The following is a 20226-nucleotide window of genomic DNA, read 5'->3' as shown; positions in this document are numbered from 1 at the left end:
CAATTTTTTTTCCGAAATTGCAACAAGTTGAAGTATAACTATCCAATTAATTTTAAAAAAATATTTTAGATTAGTTTAAAATCGAGTCTTATTTTTATATTAATTTTTACATAATTAAAAAATTTGTTTTTAAAGTCGATTTAAATCGAATTCGATTGCAATATCTGATAAATATCAGATGAACAAGTTTGTTATTAATTTTTTAAACTTTACATAGAATAAGACGAAAAATTTAGAACATGTGAATAAAATGACGAACCAATACGTGATGTCATGATTTTAAAAAACAAACTTGCAAAAATCAAAATGTAATGTCACAAGAAATTTGTCATTTGCTTTAGTCCGTTTTACCAAATTTTTCTCCATTTAAAATTTTAGTTGTAATTGACATTTCTTCTTTAATTCTCCTTCACAAATTTAATCTACTAATTTATCATATATTCATATTTCTCCCACATTTTCATAAAATATCACTTTTACCTAACGTTCTCTTTTTTTCCATTAATTACCTATTGAACAAATTTGACAAAACAAAAAAAATACATAGTAACAAATAAGATAAGAGTTCTCAACAAGATCAACTTATGCATAAAAGGCAACTACTCTTTTTTCCATCAAATTTCCCCGACCATGGATAACTAAAAAGAGTGAGTAAATCGTTATTTTAAAAGGGTGTAAAAAACGTATGAATGAGGTAAAAAAAGTTATTTAAATACGTCGACAAACTTAAAAAAAAATAAATCTTGATCAAAAAAAAAGCAAGGCAAATTGGATGGGACATACCTAAAAAAAAAGTAGAGCAAATTCGTAAGACTCGATGAAGTAAATACGACTTCGTGCCACTTGTTTTGCATCTACTGTCATTTTAGTCTTTCCCACTCATTTTGCATTATTTTTTATTTTTCGATAATAATCTACTATTTCTTTTAATCTCATTCATACAATTTAAAATCTCTTTTAATTTCATTCGTATAATTTATTATCTCTATTTATTTTTGACCTCTATTTACTTTTTTTTCTTATTAACTCTTAATGTCTCTTTGATACAAATTATCCATGTCGTAGAAGGTACAACCTTGTAAAGCTAGGAACCAACGTCGTTGTTCAAACTTCAAAAGGGGCGTCGTTGATTTGACTAATTCTTATTTATCAACATACAATAAGATATATCAAAATCTAATCTACTTGTACAAAATATGCATGCCCATAAATACCATTATAATCTTCACTCTTTAATTCATCACCCAAAAAAATACTCATTTCAACTTAACAAACCAAATGGAAACCAAACAAAAAATCTCTCTAATATTATTTCTCTTTGTGACAATCACTCAAGCAGCTGAACTTTGCCACCCAATTGACAAAAATGCCCTACTCCAAATCAAAGCCCAATTAGGCCCGAAAACTGATTTCTTCTCATCATGGCAGCCCGATACCGATTGTTGTAAAACTTGGATCAATGTAGGTTGTGATAACGTAACCAACCGTTTAACAATCCTAACCATCGGACAAAACAATGAACTTTCCGGCCAGATTCCTCCGATTGTCGGCCAACTCACCGCGCTCCGACAACTCGCTTTCAATGATATGCCTGGTCTGATCGGACCTATTCCTTCATCTCTTTCAAATCTTGTCAATCTTGAAGAGCTTACGTTAGCTCGAACGAATTTATCTGGTCAAATCCCTGATTTCTTGGGTAAACTCAAGAAATTAACTGACCTTGATTTATCAGAAAATCGATTTACCGGTGCGATTCCGGCTTCTCTTTCGTTGATTACCGATCTCAGACAACTCAACCTATACAAAAACTTTCTTACCGGTTCGATTCCAGATAGTTTCAGTTCATTTAAAAATTTAGCTTTACAAGCTTACGACAATCAACTTTCCGGTTCGATCCCAAAATCATTGAAACGAGCTGGTTTTAGCTGGATAGACATTTCTAACAATCGGTTCACCGGAGATGCTTCCTTTTTGTTCGGAAATAAGAACTTGATTTTGATCTACTTGAAGAATAATGAATTTTCATTTGACTTCTCCAAGGTTGTATTCAACTCTGGTTTACGCGGCCTCGATGTTAGCCATAATAACATATATGGATCTCTTCCGAAACAACTTTCTCAATTACCTTTGGAGGTCTTTAATGTGAGTTTCAACCAACTTTGCGGACAGATTCCGACCGGAAATTGGCTGAATCGCTTCGCCGCCGATTCTTTCGCAAATAACAAGTGCCTTTGCGGCGGTCCATTGCGCGCTTGCAAATGAAAAGTTCGATCATTAATTATAGGGGAAATTGTAATAAATTAATAAATTATTACTGGATGGGCAAATACAATTATTATATGTTTTAAAAAATCCACTTATTCGAAAAAATTGCTAAAAATAAACTCAATTATTATTCATATCTAATTCTTGGCTTACAAAGAAGCTTTAAAAATGATTATAAATAATATATTGATTTATTGTTAGCAAATATACCTAAATAAGTGAATTTATTTAAATATAAATAATAAATATATTTACATTAAGATTAATTAAAGATTGATTTATTATTAACAATTAACCCTTAATTATAAATATATTTTGAAAATGTATGAATACTTCAATTATTTGTTATTTTTTGGGTTTGCTTTTTCTTTAAATAAGAAATAATAAAATAATAATGACCTCTCTTATATTCATGAGTGAAACAATAATGATTTCATTTGTTTTAACAAAATAATTGCACAATAGTAGATCAATGCGACTAAATTTCAGCCGAGCTGGTTGTCACCACTCTATCGCTCACTCTCCTCATTTTCTTGGCTTGGAATGGACAAGTAAGCGACAAACAATGACAATAGAGAAATTAATGGTCAAAATAATCACCATTGTGCACACTCTTTAAAACATCCACAACTTGTTCAAAATAGAGTGTTGTTTTCCAGATTAATCATGGGATTAAAGAATCAATTTACACTACATTAGGTAAATTGGCAATTCATGATTCCTTCATTCCCTGTACCAATCTTGACACTTTCGAGTTTGAAGGAGCCAAATCTGTTAAATCGATCGGTCCTATTCGTTTCCATTTTTCTGTCCGATCATGATTCACAAGTCACAAGTGAGCAAATAGGATTCACAAATGGTAAAAATGTGCAGGAATCACTAGATTCACCGGTCACAACGGAGCTTCTTTCCAATTCAATCTGTCGAGTCCGTCAACAATAGCCTTGCGAAACTCACCATTGTGGAGAATAAAAGATGATACATGTCCACCAGTAACCCATCTAACTTCGGATCCTGGCCAAGCTTTCTGAAGTTCCAGGACTGAGTGATTTGGTATATACCCGTCATCCTGAAATGATGATTCATGAACATGATCAACACTCAAGACGTATTGAGGACAATGACACGACGAGGTGCCATCAGAATGCATGAATCTTATACAACATGCACGTGGGCGTTCCTAGGGTTATACACCCAAAAGGTAAACATATAAAACATCTGGTTGGAGAAACGTTCATGACATCACGATGAAAGTTACTTCTCTGCCTCTTTGAATTTGCTATAGCCTATATTGCAATTTTCTATGTGGGAGTTTTTTTAGCTTTAACATAGCTAGTTGAAGGGACGGAGCAATATTCAATTTCACGTACTATTTTGCTACTACTAGAGTCCTACTATGTCGTATGCACTAATCTAGAGCAAGGAAGAAAACCTCAAAAGAACCATGCAATCTGCTAAATCATTCAAATACAAACACAACAAAGTTTGGTTTAAAATCTAATCCAAACACAACAAAGTTTCATCTTAATTCCCACCCAAGATTGATACTTACAAGATCTAACAAGCAACTCGTTCACTTCCAATTAGAGGTGTTCAACAGGGCGGTTCGACCCAATGGGTCAAGGGTCGAGTCACATTTTAACGGGTTATACTCAAATATGCAACTGTTACTCTTTATACTCAGATATTGAGAAACTCAAGTGATACAAAACCATACTGTTGTTCAATTTTCAAAGTAATGTAAATAATTATCACAAATTCATGAATGAGACGGTCTCATGGTGAGACCTATCTCTACGGGCTGAACCATATACATTTAGTGTGTTAAAGGGATCACTTATAATTTTACTTACAATTTTAAAGTGATCAATTAGAAAAATGATTTAATTATATGGACATGTCTCATGGTGAGAACTGAGATGGTCTCATACAAGATGAGCTGAATAATTATTGCATAAGAGAGTGAACAGCTAACTTACTGTAGCAGCGACAAATATAACAGCATCCGGTTTTTTTGGAATAGGAAAACGTGTGACATCTGTGAGAGACAGCACCTCTCGCATTCTTTGTTTAACGTCTTCTAAAGTCAAGGTATCCTTTTGTGTAGCAAGTTCAGCTCGCAATGCCTCCCATGCAGTTGCGTGCTTTAGAACACCTTCACAAAAGGCTACGACAGCAGAATGAGGAGAGAGGAAGGGGAGGGTCGCTATTGGTGTAGGGTGCAGAGATCCCACCATTGCAGCGTGCACTCCACCTAGTATTAACAGCATTCATTATAATATATTCTCAAGGAAGTGAGTCTTGTTTAAGGAGTTATCGATATAAAATGATCAAATAAAGCTCGAGAAGAATATGACCGATATGATCAATACCTCCACGGGCTTCTAAACTAGTATATACTAATCAACTTCTTCATAGGAATAAAAGTATCGAGATGTCTTACCCATGCTAAGTCCACAAACACCAAGTTTGCCAAACCCTTCCTCGTCTAACCAGTATAAAAGAGATCGAGTTTCGTCAATTGTTGCCCTTCCTAACAGTAACAAATCACTCACACAGTGAAGCTTTGAACCACGTTGAAGCAAAGGACGCCTCTGTCCATAGAAAGGGCTGAAAATTGTTTAGTTTTCAGAGTTAAACAATGGAAAGGTTAACCAAAAAAAGGCTTGGTGATTCGCAATTCAATGTCAAACATAGCATAGGGGATCCCACCTCTCAAGAACCATGGTTGCTATATTTTCCTTTAGCAGTGGTCCGCCTAAACGTAACCTTCGTTCAAAAGTATGGTCCCCAGTGCCTAAGCAAATAGCCATACACTTTGTTAACTGATGTTAAACATTTAACTAACCCGCATACCAAATGACATCAACAACAACAATAACAGCACACGATTGCAGCTTGTATAATCAGATTTGATGTGTTACAATGTGATCATACAGCAAATCAGTTCACGAAATAGTGCAAAATAAATGATCGAAGTCGAAGCTTCAAAATGGCAAAGGAAGTCAAAGGGTAATACTACATTGCAAATCGGAAAAAACTGGAGTTTAACATTATTATCAAATGAGATAGGGAAAAGAAGGAAAGCAATAGCTAAAAGCAATTTATTCCTCAAAGAATTCCACCTATCCAGTTTACTGAATTTAAGTATTTCGATGCAGATATTGCAACACTCAGATTAAATTCAACCCTAATCAGCATTCATAGTCCAAAAATAGACATTTGATCTCTATAGCATAAAGCACATAACAATTCGTACGAATTCAACTCCTCCATGGCCACACTTCTCAAAAAGCAAAAGATTCCTAGAGGTACTAATAAACTAATAAATCATATCCTAATTTTGTAGTTGAAACTAAAATACTTTTAAGGATTATGACTACCTATAACTCTTTATAAAGTCAAGCAAAAAATGGAGAAACTCTAACAGCCCGTTTGGTTAGTGGTATTAAAAGGTGATAATGACTAATGAGAATGATTTATGGTGTAAAATTTCATCAAAAGTTCCTTGGGAATTTCCCGTGATGATGAAACTTTGATCATAAAAAAGTTTTTTGTGTACAAATTTCCATTACCACCTAATACTATCTCCCCAATGGTAACGCATTGGAATGAATTTTGAATTTTATAAAGAAAATGAGACAATTGAAGTTGGACAAGCATCGCCATCAAGGTAGCCAAGAGATTATTTAACCAAAATTACACTAGTTTTCATTCTCATTACCACCGTTTAAGACCATCTACCAAACGGGCCATAGGTTGATCATAATAATTGATTTGCTAACCAATAGGAGTATCTGTTACTAGCTTACTTTTTCCATTTTTATGGAAGAATTTGCTGTGATTAATGACCAATCTAACTATAAAGTTTCTAAATCAACAATCAAAACAAAATCTTTATGAACTTAATAGTCAATCTTCAAAAGTGTTGATTCTTATCTTGTCAAAATGCATATAAATTGACACAATTACTAGACACAATTCAAGCTCATTAATTTTGGTTCAAAAGAACATAACTTGACACAATTACTCCAAGACCCAATGTCAAATTCTATCAATAAGATCAAAAGTAGCATCATCTAACATTCAATTCTCAATTTAACCAATAAAAACAATATGAAATTAATATAAGATTGAAAATAAATAAAGAAAAGAATTCACCTGCAAGATGAACTACACAAGCCATTTTTTCTGGGGAAAATAACTTGGGAGTTAGAAAAGCAACCCTTGCAATATGACTTTCTGGGGGCAATGCGCTTAAAAGCTGTACATCACAAGTTGTTCTAAACACCCCTTCTCTCAAACATGCATTTTTAGTCTCCCAAACAGTCTTCCAAACTGGTCTAATCAATTGAGGAGGCCAATTTTGACCTTCAATTTCAGGGAAAAGTTGTTTTATAAGTCTTTCAAGAAGATCAAGCTTATTTCCACCCCAACCTTTAGAAAAAAATGGTGGGCTTATTCTTGTTCTATGAACAAATGCACCATATATATGATCCAATACATAGTGTAACATACCCAGATTTACAGACACCATATTCAAACAATCCCACAAATAAATCTCAACTTTAACAAAAAAAAATGTTCAATTTGGAGTGAACCCAGAAAAGATTATCTAACAACAGTGCCAATACATACCAGGATTACTGTTGAACCCAAAAATATTTCACCCAAAAAATCAAATTTGTTAAAGATTTGATTGAACCCAGAAAATTTAAATATTTCAATACCATCAAATCACTCAATCAACACTAAATTGTAGATCACAAAGAAGAACCCATGAATCAACAGATCAGTAGAATAGTGAAAACAAGGAAAATTTCTTGTCAAAAAGGAAATTTATTTGAATTAGAGATTGAAGAGAAGAAGGATAAGGGAAGGAGAGTCAATTGGACATTGAGATGAAAAACGGAAAATGCCAAACCAGGGGCAAAGAGAAAACTGCTTAAGGCATGGGATTGGTGGAAAGGGAAAGGTGGGTGGACCCAATGACAGGCATTTGGCACCCTGTAGCTTTCATTTGCCGATGGTCAACAAGAAATTGATATTGTTCTTCGCACAAATAATTTTTGATAACGTTTAAATGCAAAATTATGGTTCTTGCTTACATGGGATGATAATTAATTTGACCTAATCGGATTTTGAATGGGAGTCGAATCTCATAAAAAATAAAATTTTGTTATTTTGTTTTAAAAATATATTTTCTTTGTTAATTTTAGATAGTTTTTTGAAATATTCATCATGAATTGTTGAGTTATTACTAATTCCATCTTAAAAGCTTATAAGAGACTTCAATAGTGTCAAAACTTGATGTGCTTTCAAATTTTTTATTCAATTGATTTGGTTAATTTATTTTTCGTTGTTAAATATAATTTGTATAAATCATAACATATTTAAGAGATGTTGTGAGTTTGCATCTTATTAAACTATTTAAATTCTAAAATAATTATAATTGAAATTCACTAGAAATTCAAGATTTGGAGTTGGAGCAAATTCAAAGCAAATTCCTCAATATTCAAAGCTAATTCAAATATCATAATGTTTAAAATTATTTCCACTCAAAACATTGCAATTTTCATTTATATCTTTTTTATTGAACATCTCTTATAACTTTAGCAATTTTCTTGTTGTATAAAATTAATTCACTCACTATAAGATCCAAAAGTAGTTGAGATTCTTATAAATTCTTTTATTAGAACCAGTAATATTCTCGACATTTACACAATTATTACAAAATGTCAAATATCAATAGTTGCATATTAATTGAAGGCAATTATTAATTTGAATAAAAAGTATACAATGAATCTTTGGCCCTCATGACATTTTTTTCTTCTTGATAAGGTGTCTATATACTATTTTAATGAGCACTAATTTTTTTGTTTTTTAAACAATGAGCACTAATCCTTAAGTCTATATAAGATCTATTTTAAATTTTAGATTACAAGCTAAATTTTCAATTGCTTAAATGAGTTAATAGCCATGTTTTAAACATATTTTTAACTAGCGTAACAAAAGCATTTGAGCTATTCTTGTGAGAGATCGTTTCTCAATAAGACGACTTTAAATTTAAGAGCTCATATACTAATAATTGAACTAATTAAGTTATTCAACTCATATATAAAAAAGTGCCCAAGGAAGAGAATATCTTGCCCATAAATCCGAAAAATTTATTGTTTGGATCACAAAGAGTGAAGGGAGGGAAGGGCCGTGTCAGAAGCGACCAAGGACCATAGTCCATCCCTTGAACAGTTGCTCCAAGTGAGACAAAAACCCGATTCTCACCCATCTATCTTTGTTTGTTGCCGCGGACTATCACGACTCCACCCATTCACCGTTTGCACCGCCGTCTGATTGCACGAAGAATGACACTGGAATTAACTAGTCGGGCTCGATATTAAGTTTCACCCACCATGATCATCATTTGGTATGAAATTGTTATTTTTATTTGAATTTTTCATTGTTTTTCAATTATACATTTTTAGAAATTATGTTGTAAAATCCAAACCCTTGATTCTCAAAAAAAAAAAAAAAAAAACTTGAACTCCACACATTTTGATTCTACTGTAGCTTGTTTTCTTACCTCCATGTCGCTGTCTCTTACATAGATAGTAATACATTACGTAATTATAAAGAACAATAACTATTTCACGAGGGGAAAAACTTAGGTGCGTTGGTATTGTGCTATATGCAAGTCGCAAACAATGTGCTCGATGAAATGCTTTCGTGTAAGTGTTGATGATTATTTTGTTTTCGAGATACTCCCTCCGTTTGTTTGTACACTTTAAGGTTTTTAACTTTGTTTTTTCACTTTAAATTAAAATTGACAAAATGTATTCACGTGGGATATTATTAGATTCGTCTTGATGCAAAGACTTTTAATATATAATTTTTACAAACTTTTATTGTGCATATCGAGGCTAAAAATTTGCGTTGAAATACGTGAAAAAGTAAAATGAACAAACAAAAAGAACGGAGAGAGCGTAGGGAAAATTTAGATGGTAAAATAGTGAATTGATTTATTTGGAGAGGAAGATGAGTGAAAATGTAGAATGGATATTCTTTTTCATTGCCAAAAATTGATTAGATCAATAGGTATTTATATTGATGAGTTTGGTTACAAGTTTACTAAAATATCTTAGAAATTTTATTTGATATTTTTATTTTTTAATTCTTTAGTTTAAATATTTTTATATTTAATTTAAATCCTAGATTTTTCTAGATTATTTTAACAGGGAGCAGCTGTTAATGTATATTTATGCTAATTGCTAGATTTGCTACAACATTACATTGCCCAACGATGCTAAAATGGCTTCTGCATACATGGTCTAGGGGACCGGATGTATATAGACTGATAGACTTATAGTCCATACTTGTAATAAGGAAGTTGTTTGTGATATTTGCAATTCTTGAATGGAAATAAATAGTGATTGTTTTCATTTTTGAAGTACTTCTATTATTACGTGTTTTTGTCCATTGTTAACCATCTATACTAATTTATCGTGTAAACTCATGATCAAGAAAAACCTTAATGAATCGAATCGTGTGGAAATGCATACAAAAGTACTTAACTAATACATGTAATTCTATTCGTTGAACAGCTATGTTGTCAAGAGCTCCATACCCCTGTTAATTGATTGATGGTTGCATTTTTAAAAACCAATTGTTGTTGTTGGACAGGTAGCTGTTATGTCCAACTTAATCCATTGAGGTCCAAGTGCCTGATGCTTGAAGGGGCATCAGATTCATCTCGGGTATTTAAGTCGAGATTGCCACTAAATGAATCGAGTTTGTAATTATGATTATCAAGCTGGAATGTGTTCTTATCAAACTCATCCCGTGTATCTCCTCCAATCCCGACACTCATGGACAAATCGCTACAAGCTGTTATGTCTTGCTGTTTTGTTTTGGGGAAAAGCATGTTAGTGTGCTCTTTCAGATTTTCATTGATATCATTGCCCTCCAAGAACCTGGAGTCAATATATGGTCTTAACCCCAACTCACTACTTTGCATATCTGGTTCTCGCTGATGAGGTCCATCACAGGAGGTTAAGCAACTGTCTATTGAACAATCGCCCATCGGTTTGTGGGGTTGGATTTTCTGCTCATGGCATATAAATTTCTGTTCTTCTATCTCTGTAAAAGCCAAGTTTAAGCATTGGTTGGATACCTTTGAAACTAATTCAGAGAGCTGTAATTTTGCCGCGTCTAGACCAACTACTCCAATGTTCTGCTTTCCAAGTGTCTCCTGAGCTTTTTCTAGGACTGTTTGAAGGTATTTACCTTGAGACTCTATACGCAACTGTAAACATCTCTGTACCTAATTCAACATAAATTCATTTTGGGTAAATATGGCTCTGCGTAATTCCTCAAAACACCTTAATTCAGCAAATAGATTCTTTGAATAATGTTATCTTTGCACATGCATGTATCAAGCTCCAACGAATTATTCTGAATGTGTAAGTGTTTTCTGTTTTTTCCCCCTTTAATTAAATAAAATTTCCAGTGATTTTATGTTTTTCAATGAGCAATGAATATGAAGCAGTGGGCATGTATTTGGACATAATATAATAAAGTTTATTCTTCATTTTTTACCCCACATCTTTCTCACGACTGTTCTTAGGATGTTGTCTCTGTAAATTCTGAGCTTCTGTTGTTGTTTCCGCTTTAGGTAAAAGGCCATTCTGTTTGAATTGGAAGTAGACAGGATCATGTACCTCAAGCTGCTCGTGTAGCCTCCTCTGGACTTCGATTTGCATCTGCAATGCTTCATTTATATGTATATTCCTGAATTCAAAAACAATTAGCAGTTGCAAGTTAGTACAGAATTTGAAGCTTAGTAGTAGTTTTTGTTATTACAAAATAGAAATCATATTACTTGATTGGTTGGTGTGTGACGTTGATGCTACTTGTATTGGCAGGATTTGGTTCTTGCATTTTCTCAGCTGACATGAGAACTGTACATGAGTAATTTCAGTCATATTTTCCATTTTGAGTGTAAAATTTTTCTAGAGATATGAACATATGATGAAGAAAAATATCTGAGAAGATTATAGCATTCATACCAGCTTTGCTGGCTCCACTGGTGGTTTGTCCATGAGTATTCTTGCTGAGTCTGTACTTCTGCAGAGAAAAAAGAAAAAGGAACTTTAATATTGGATCCATGTTCAGAGTTCCACTTAAAAGAGTTGAAAAATGAATATATTGAAAAGTTAATAATCATTTTGGTTCTAAATATCTAAGCATGACTGGAATTATGTGGTGAAACCTGAACTGTGGCTGGTAAGCCATGAATTTAGAGAGACACAATCACCTGAAGATGACTTTTCAGGTGGTACAAAGTTAGTCCTGGAATTCCCATAAGTTTCATGACTGTTTTCGGGGTAGCCTCTGCAAAATATCAGGAATAAAATGTGTTAGCAGGCCCTTATGATGCTTTTGGCTATTGCATACGCCAGTCAAATATAGTGTGCATGTTAAAACAGACATACTATCTGCTCCTCCAAGTTGATTTACTGCTTCTACAAATCGTTCATGAAGATCAGGTGTCCATTTTAATCTAGGCTTTGCATCAGTTGAAAGGACAAGGTTCGAATCTCTTGAACCATTTCCACCTTGTAGGAAGAGCTGCCTTTCTTGGGGAACCGGCATCCTTGGAGAGGAAAACATGGTTGCCTGGTTGTGGTGATGGTACATATCCTACCTTGAAGATCACCATGTCAACTCTTAAGTGGATTTAAAACTAGAAATATCAATAGCTCTTATCTTGTTGCGACTTTTACCTGATAAGATAGGCGTTTGCCTCTGCCACAAAATTATGAGGCTGAGCTTGGGATCTTCTGAATTCTGCTTGTGCTCTTTGGTGCTTCTTGTATTATCTCCTGAGAAATAAGGTATCTTTTGTTGTTGTTTTTTTTACTTCTTACCGATCCTTATGTAGAAAAAAAAGCCATGGAAGGCTTTTATAGGAAAGGAAGAAGTGATGAAAAGTTGAAGAATATGGAATCTTGGACAGAGCCAACAATGAACGCAACCCTGATCTATTTTTCATAGCAACTCAAAAGAGATGTTGTCCTTTCTGTCCTGTCACCTGTGTTCCACTATCTCAACTGAGAACCAAACTTCCATTTTGAATTCCTCTGAACTGAACTTTTTAGAACATTACATATATTGCACCTAGTTCCAGAATAAATGCACAGAAATTTTCTATTATATCTGCTAGCTATATTTTTTTGTTTTTGGAGCAGCTCCTTTTTTTCTTCCCTAGATTATATTCTTTAATCTGGAAGAACTAGAACCTTATTCCCCGATGGTATATAGGAATCCTATGACTTGGACAGGGGAATCCAATAACTGTGTTCTCTTAAAAATTTCTAAATCTTTCCCCTTCCTGTACAATTTATGTTGAATATGTTACTCCTACTCTTGTTCACTGCCTTCTTAATATTATTAGTCAGTTCTCCATGACTTTGAACTTAAAGCTAATGGGGATGAACATCAACATTCAACATAGATTCTGTTGACTGGAGCATCATAGAACTTTGGTATTTGATATTACGAGCAAAAATGAAGAAGATGCTCATTTTGGGACATTGTTTGAGGGAAAAGCATGGAATATGGAATACATACTATCATATCTCCTTCAGTAAGTATGGTACTTATTCAAACCTTTTATTGCAAATACATGGGTGGACCCAAATCTTTTTCCATTGCCATTTGGTTCGCGCAGCTAGTTCCACTATGATAATTTTGAAGCTTCAGGGTCTTGTAAAAAGTTGAGCATTGTATTTGCTTCTTTTCTTTACGATGTGTCTTTCATCTTTGTATTTTCACTTTCTTCACGGCCTATTCTGTGATTCTTTCCAAATCCATTTATAGTACCCTAATTTTCTCGTAGTATATCATTATATGAAGGCATGCATTTATGAGAATAATACTGTGTGACTGATTGAGCTTATGCCAGAACCATGATCATACTTATCTTGTTGTTTTTGGAAATAACACATTCATAATGCATCATGTTTGCTGCTGTTGCTAATTTCTTTAGATTTCTTTCCTCTTATTCTGTACTAAATTATACTCTGTCCTAGAAATATGTATAAATATAAAGAGAAGTTCAATCCTATGATCAATAATTCGTCCTCATTACCCCATAAGAAATAGATGTTTCAGAACCTATTAGCATACGTACTGCAAAAAAAAGGTCACATTGTTGTTTTTTCCGAGTGGTTAAGGATTTTAAATATACTGAAGCGATACTGGTTACTGCCTGATTGTAAGGATGTGAAAAAAACATGCTTTAGGCAGGTTCAAGGGGTATCTCATTTTGTGACGGTACGAAATCGCATCACCCCCGTTACCATATCACCATGAACGTTATGGCGTTAGCGCAATTGTGACCTGTGACTGCGTTTTTGCACTACGATAGAGGACAATGAGCTGTGTCATTGCAAGTTATTCTCTATGCTTTTTAAATTTATTTCTTGCGAATGATTGTTGGGTAGAAAGTCTCCTCTATAACAGTGACTACCCATGAATTAGTAGCAGTAAAAAATTAATGAGTAGTGACTAATCATGATGATAATGATAATAAAAGCACTATCTATACTTGACCTATATTTTTAGCTACAACATGCTGTCTTTAAGAAATTCGTGTTTAGCAGTTGATTCCATATCATTCCATTATCATATAATCCACATAAAATAAAAAAAACTAAAATAGTGAACTTGTTTTATATTCACTTGGAAATTGCTGAAATTTGAATTAGAGAACATCTATTTTTAGGACTTGGCCTTTCATGGAAGATAATCTGATTCCGATTTCTGAGGATATATATTGGGAATGAGGGAATCAGTATTTCTTTTTGCAGGAAAAGTTTTAAAATGGCTTTCTGCACTAGTTACTTGGCAGTTGACATGTGGACATGGAATACGCTTCGCCAGGAAACTCTCTTCAATTGTATTAGTCTCTCTGTCCTTCAATTTTTACTCACCTGACCCAAAAATATGAGATCTTTTTGGGGCAAATGCTGCAGAACATGAAAGGATGTATAGTATTGTTTATCAATGGGTTTCTGAAGGTTATTATGATTTAGGATCTAACTGATTTTCATGAACTTATCTGAGATATTAAATTGGTATGTATATTTTTGGACCCTGAACAGTGAAAACATGATGCAAATTTTCTCTTCCCATTCAACTGTTTAAATGTAGAGGAATTTGAGTATTCAGATAGAAAAAAAAAAGCCTATAATTGTTGCAATTGTCGATATTTTTTCCTTTTCTCTAAGGGCCGACATATGAGCAGGGGCCGGGGAATAAATTCCTCTTACAATTTGATAACAAATTTTTAGGGTCTCGGGTCTTCTGTAACATTGCTCAAAGTTTCCTGAATACTTTGTCATTTTTATATTGCAGGGAGACATGCAATATGTTTTCATAAACAAAGCTGGTACTACATTCTCTCTACTGTGTGTGTTCTTAGCTGTTTCCAATAAGTAGTTTATTAGTATTGTCGCTCTCCTTCTTCTATTAAAGCTTGTCTCATGCTTGCTTGTGACTGATTCACCCTCCCCCTCGACGTTTTCGTAGCTTTAGTTGGAACTAGAAGAGTGAAATATTTAAGCACAATCAGCAACAATGGAAACTTTATGATTCCTATTTCACCCTTTGATGGCTCATGGTTTTCACTAAAACTTATCCAAATAGTCTTACTTGTTTGTTATGTGCTTTCTCGCAGACGGGCGCGGTCAGTCATACTGACTTGCATATTTATCTTTGGCTCTTGCCTCTAAGGCATTCCTATGATTGCAATTCTTTAGCTAATTATGATATATGGGCCAATCATGTCTTGGAAAGATGCTTCATTTATGCTTGACAAACAAGTATCTGTTCTAAATTGAAATAAAAATGAATGCTAGTAATTATTGTTTATTAACTACTCCTAGATGTCCCAGAAAACTTTAATTTTAAACTAATACTCCTACGTCTTTACTTCCTGAGCAGGCTAGGAATAAAATTCTTCAAGTACCCGCTTTTTATCACTGTTTGGATTTACTGCAGCTATCTTCACCAAAGCCGTATGATTCTCCACATTAGAGAAAGAAGAAAGCATTTAAGGTATTGTTCGTTTGCTGTACTTGCATTTCCTTTTACAAACCCCTTTATGTGGAGTAAAGGCATCAAAGAATGGTAAAATAAGACAAGGGGTAGGGTCATTGATATATGCTCTAACCTCAAACAAAGCCTCCTCCACACTCCTCCTCGTGGAGGGTGTAGGAGGTCAATACTATCGAACCGCTTCATGTTTGTGATCAAATCTTATTCTCGACGTTGTAAGTTGCTTTATTTATATACTTATATTGTACAAAATGATTGTTATTCTATTTCCGATATTGGTTCCTATTAGATGAAGTGAAGCACATCACTTGAAACTCTACTAGACCTACGAGCGAAGCCAGAAAATAAAAGTTTTGCTTACCATTAAACCACCAACTTTGCACTCTACTTTACTAGCAATATTAGCGTTATAAAATAAAAGAGCTTCAAGGGTTAGACTAAAACTACGGGACATGAGAGTAGGCCGCATGGTCATAGGGGTCAATCCACCATGTGGCTTCGCCACTAACTAGACGGTTTGGACCCGATGTGGTGGTTTAATTGTGTCATCCTAGAAGTCTTAGGAAGATGAGGAAAGAACCATCATAGTCAAGAGCAAGACAAGGGTTTCGCCCATGTCATGTTGGGTACTGAAGAGAGCTGAACTTGAACACAAACATGTATTAAGATGCTTAAAGATTTCTCTACATGTTGACCACCCAAGGGAGTAGCCTTGGCTGAAAAAGGTGAGAAATGACCACGGAACTATGTTCCTTGTAAAGATAATGGGGAAGACAAGTATAAAGGGTATTATTATTTTCTTCCAAAATTCTCTGAGAAGTGAGAATTAGAATCTTAGAATCATGACTCAAAGTAGAGCCGGTGGGTTTTATTCTCAATTTTAGAATTTTTTTATATTTATTCTCTCAATTTCAAACCACTAAAAATGGGTGCGAACATGTACTTTCATCCTTTCCTTGTTTTTTTCTTTTAATTGGATTTCTTTTCTTTAATAAACTTCTTTTCTAATAATGTTCATGATTGATAGTGCATAACATCTAGTTCCTTAGTCCCTTTGAAATAGCATTATTCTTTAGAAGTTGTTTTATTGATTTTTAGTTGTTAAATAAGACAATAAAACAAATTGGTTAAATGAATTTGTGAATGATATTAAAAGAGAGGATAAATTTTTAAATGAAATTAAGGGAAAAATGTGAACACCCTTTTGAAATAAAGAAAGGGAGCAAAGTAAGTGTAACAAAACATAAATAGAATGAGTAACAAAATATAGCAAAAGTTATTGAATGAGCTATGAGCTATGAGTTATGAGCAATGAGGGTCGTCACATCCTACATTGTAGAGTACTATGCTAGCTAATATAGAAGTATTAAAAACGATAAGAATTCGGTCATGGTAGAGTATATAATATATATTGGGTCATTAACTAAAAATACTCATGATTGAGGCTTTAATTTATGTTATATACTCTATAATTACTCTTGTGAGAGACCGTCTCTCAGTAAGACGACCTCAGAACAAGGAGTCTATTATGATTTCCTTGTAGTTTGTAAATAGTTTGATGCATTTCATAGTGAACCCGTCTCATACAACAACCTGAATATATTCTGAATATATTCTTTTAGATATATGATACAACTATCATTCTTCACCCTGAGTTTGGGATCGGCAACCAACGCAGTTGCACTCACAGATGAAACTAATAGAAAAAATAATGGCCACTCAATTTTTTTTTTTCAAATTCTGAGGTCATCGATTTTCCTGCTTCTACTAAAATTTCATTAGAATAGTAGGAATATTACTAGAACTTAAACAAAAATATTTTCCAAAATTCACTAAATAATTAGTCACTTATTCATAACATAAGGCACCCATGCTTATCAAGTATTGATTTTACTAATTAATTTATTTTCTGGATGTGTTCATTTTAGACTTTAGGTCTTTTCATTGTTTCAATTTTTACATTACTCTGATTTTTATCAAAATGTACTCCTGTTTGAAAGAAAAAACTCATCCAAGTTCAATCTCAGTGACATTAGAGGTCATGTAGTTGCTATTAGAATTGAACTCCCATGGAAATTAATAATTTAGTAGGAATGTGCGTATATTTTAGAATTAAATTTCGGTATAAATTAATACTTTGGTAAGAATTTGACTATATATTGTGAGTACGTTTACTATGATTGAGCCAAAGATGGTTTAAATTATCATGATAGTAATATGACTCATTACGTTAATCATGAGGTGAAGTTGCATACATCGACTTCTCCATACCCATCCTTCGTGTGAGACTAAGCGGGACTTTAGAGAATATTAGAATGATCGAATAATTGTTTTATTATAATTTCTTTTTAAACAATCAAAATTTTGTAAATGATATCATATTTGTGAGGGCATTTATGGCTTCCTTGTGCTTTTGATGATTCTTATTTCATTTGAATTTGAGCAGACTAATTTGCATTGAAAGTGAACGGAGGATGTTTAAATTAGAGTGAAAAAAGGTTGATGAATGATGAGGTAAATAGTATTTTACAGGATAATCATAGAGAAAAAGGGAGAGGATAAAAATTATGTTGTATTTCTTTTCAAATGTTTTCATTGTTGGAATGATATAATTTATAAAACAACATTAATGTGAATTATGTTTACATTTGATCTTGACGGCTTGCTTTATGGGTCATCTAGTATGAAGTCAACCAGTCCAATACTAATCTCTTGTGCTATTTAGAGGCAATTATTAGAAAATTTGAAAACATTAAGATAAAAAATCAAAAGAACAAACGAAATAATACAACTTTCAAACTTATTTTAAAAGTAAGCGTGAAAATTCTAAACCCGAGGTATAGAGCTGTTCGCAGTTACTAACTGTGAACAGCTCTTTGACTTTGTTTGACTTGTTCGCAGTTAGTAACTGCAAACAACTATGTTACAAAATTTTTTTCCCTAAGTTTTTAGTTATTATTTGTTGTATTTGCATTAGAGACATTAGAATAAGAAATTACAAGTCAATGTATGTTTCAGGCGGGATGATTCATCGCCAAAATTCCGAACATTCGTAAGTCAAAGCTTGGAGACTATGATAAAGTAAATAAACATATATATATATATATATATATATATATATATATATATATATATATATATATATATATATATATATATATATATATATATATATATACAAATGTTTGAAATATACAACTAAATAAACATATATATATGTATATACATAGTCGATCTAAATACACAAAAGCGAAACGCTAACGCTCACAATCCTCATCTACCCTATCCAACTGAGTTGGTCTCCAACGCCTCCTACGGTAGTAAGAGGCGTTCAGGTGTCGCTCTGGCAGGGGACTGGTACTGTGATGGCTGCGATGGCCCTGCCTACGAGGTCCCTGCAACGTCAACGGGGTATGAAAGGTCCATCTCCTCCAAATGATAGTCATAAGCAGGAAATGAGACGTTCGTATGGGTGGTAGCCGGTGAGGACTCTGCAGCGACTTCCGGTATGAAGTGCTGGAACTGCGTGCCGATGAGCATGCCTTGCGCAAATTCCCTCACCGGCTCCTTGTGGCTGTACCGCACCTTGTGTCTGCAATTAATATTTAGTTAATGTAATATTATATTATGTATACTTAATCATTTAAATGTAAATAAAAACTTACAAATACCCGCTTGTCACTCCGGCTCTTCCATGATTGCTAAAATACTTGCGTGTCTATCAGAAATAACGTATAAACCCATCCTCTGTGTGACAAGTTTACGAATACAAGCCATGAACCAAGACCATGCACCTATACACTCCTTCTCTACCAAGGCAAACGCTAATGGAAAGATTCGCTTATCATCATCTTGGGCAATGGCAGTCAATAAGATATGATGATACTTACCATACAAGTGTGTGCCGTCAATGGCGATAAGAGGTTTACAATGATTAAAGCTTTCAATGCAAGGTTTGAAGGCCCAAAAAATACGTTGAAAGGTCCTAATATTAGGTCGCACATATACACCGGTATCATTGTCCTCCTTAATAAACCACTCAAGTACTAAGCCCGGGTTGGAATGTTGCAAAGCTTCTAAAAGGCGTGGAAGGAGTGAGTAAGAAACTTCCCAAGTCCTGTATATGGACAACAACGCTTGTTGCTAAGCACACCACGCTCGCTTATAATTCACATCCACACCAAAACGATCTTTCATCATCTGCCATATGACATTGTTAATGATAAAAGATGTCAAGTGAATGTGTCCAGTCGAAACAGTGTCACTACCCAAAACACATAAAAATTTACCTTTGTTCGATCTAGAGTATCCCAAACTAATTTTGAAGTGCCAAATTGAAAGAGGAACGCAACAATTGATGGATTCAAGCTAGTGTATTTGTGGAGAGTGTCAAGTAGTATTATGCTAGGGTTTTGAAAAATAGGAAAATGGAAAGGAAAGGAAGCTGCTGCATATTTGTGCAGCTATCTGTTTGCAATTACTAACTGTGAACAGGTCAAACAAAGTCAAAGGGCTGTTCGCAGTTAGTAACTGCGAACAGCTATTTTGTCTTCTTTGATCTATTCGCAGTTACTAACTGCGAACAGCTCCATACCTCAGATTTGAGATTTTCACGCTTACTTTGAAATAAGTTTGAAAGTTGTATTATTTCGTTTATTTTTTTATTATTTATCTTAATGTTTTCAAATTTTCCAATTATTATGTAGAGGCAAGCCCATTCTACATAATACTTTAACACTCTTCTTTATTGAAGGCTTCTAACTCTTAAAAAGTGAATAAAATGAGCTTTTATAGAAAAAAAATTATAAAATAAGTTTCGGAAAATTTTAATTTCCAAAATAAGTA

General features: G+C 33.7%; 4 protein-coding genes and 1 long non-coding RNA gene across 16 annotated transcripts; 3 read left to right on the top strand and 2 right to left on the bottom strand.

Moving 5' to 3' along the window:
• The first annotated feature begins 989 nt into the window (after nucleotides 1-989).
• LOC130826291 (polygalacturonase inhibitor-like) lies at nucleotides 990-2395 on the top strand. The gene has a single exon (XM_057691900.1). It carries the CDS (start codon nucleotides 1279-1281, stop codon nucleotides 2260-2262), a length of 984 nt encoding a protein of 327 aa, XP_057547883.1. The 5' UTR covers nucleotides 990-1278; the 3' UTR covers nucleotides 2263-2395.
• A 254-nt stretch (nucleotides 2396-2649) lies between these two features.
• On the bottom strand, nucleotides 2650-7298 carry LOC130826290 (uncharacterized). The gene is made up of 5 exons (XM_057691899.1): nucleotides 6427-7298; nucleotides 4978-5062; nucleotides 4709-4875; nucleotides 4245-4519; nucleotides 2650-3334 (listed from the first exon to the last, which is right to left on the bottom strand). The coding sequence occupies exons 1-5, from the start codon at nucleotides 6800-6802 to the stop codon at nucleotides 3158-3160; spliced, it is 1080 nt and encodes a 359-aa protein (XP_057547882.1). The 5' UTR covers nucleotides 6803-7298; the 3' UTR covers nucleotides 2650-3157.
• A 2403-nt stretch (nucleotides 7299-9701) lies between these two features.
• On the bottom strand, nucleotides 9702-12413 carry LOC130826286 (myb-related protein 1-like). Of its 4 annotated transcripts, none has more exons than XM_057691894.1 (7): nucleotides 12045-12413; nucleotides 11754-11965; nucleotides 11576-11652; nucleotides 11328-11385; nucleotides 11141-11219; nucleotides 10863-11049; nucleotides 9702-10582 (listed from the first exon to the last, which is right to left on the bottom strand). In XM_057691894.1, the coding sequence occupies exons 2-7, from the start codon at nucleotides 11956-11958 to the stop codon at nucleotides 9950-9952; spliced, it is 1239 nt and encodes a 412-aa protein (XP_057547877.1). In that variant the 5' UTR covers nucleotides 11959-11965; nucleotides 12045-12413; the 3' UTR covers nucleotides 9702-9949. The 4 variants fall into 4 exon arrangements, with proteins under 4 accessions (XP_057547877.1, XP_057547875.1, XP_057547878.1 ...); XM_057691892.1 differs by having other exon boundaries at nucleotides 11754-11961; nucleotides 12045-12412; XM_057691895.1 differs by having other exon boundaries at nucleotides 10980-11049; nucleotides 12045-12411.
• On the top strand, nucleotides 10401-11759 carry LOC130826288 (uncharacterized). Of its 2 annotated transcripts, none has more exons than XR_009047051.1 (3): nucleotides 10401-10537; nucleotides 10934-11041; nucleotides 11184-11759. It is a non-coding gene; the product is annotated as an uncharacterized LOC130826288 (long non-coding RNA). The 2 variants fall into 2 exon arrangements; XR_009047052.1 differs by having other exon boundaries at nucleotides 10934-11078.
• On the top strand, nucleotides 12028-18451 carry LOC130826287 (uncharacterized). 8 transcript variants are annotated; one of them, XM_057691898.1, is made up of 6 exons: nucleotides 12028-12155; nucleotides 12716-12907; nucleotides 14133-14221; nucleotides 14680-14713; nucleotides 15268-15381; nucleotides 17828-18451. In XM_057691898.1, the coding sequence occupies exons 2-6, from the start codon at nucleotides 12879-12881 to the stop codon at nucleotides 17871-17873; spliced, it is 312 nt and encodes a 103-aa protein (XP_057547881.1). In that variant the 5' UTR covers nucleotides 12028-12155; nucleotides 12716-12878; the 3' UTR covers nucleotides 17874-18451. The 8 variants fall into 8 exon arrangements, 3 of the variants coding, with proteins under 3 accessions (XP_057547881.1, XP_057547879.1, XP_057547880.1); XR_009047046.1 differs by having other exon boundaries at nucleotides 14133-14399; nucleotides 15268-18451; XR_009047047.1 differs by having other exon boundaries at nucleotides 14133-14399; nucleotides 14680-15146; nucleotides 15268-18451.
• The last annotated feature ends 1775 nt before the right edge of the window (nucleotides 18452-20226 follow it).

This window comes from Amaranthus tricolor, chromosome 10, assembly GCF_026212465.1.
Source record: "Amaranthus tricolor cultivar Red isolate AtriRed21 chromosome 10, ASM2621246v1, whole genome shotgun sequence".
Taxonomy (NCBI): domain Eukaryota; kingdom Viridiplantae; phylum Streptophyta; class Magnoliopsida; order Caryophyllales; family Amaranthaceae; genus Amaranthus; species Amaranthus tricolor.
The sequence above is the reverse complement of the archived record's forward strand: the minus strand, read 5'-3'. Positions and strand labels throughout refer to the sequence as shown.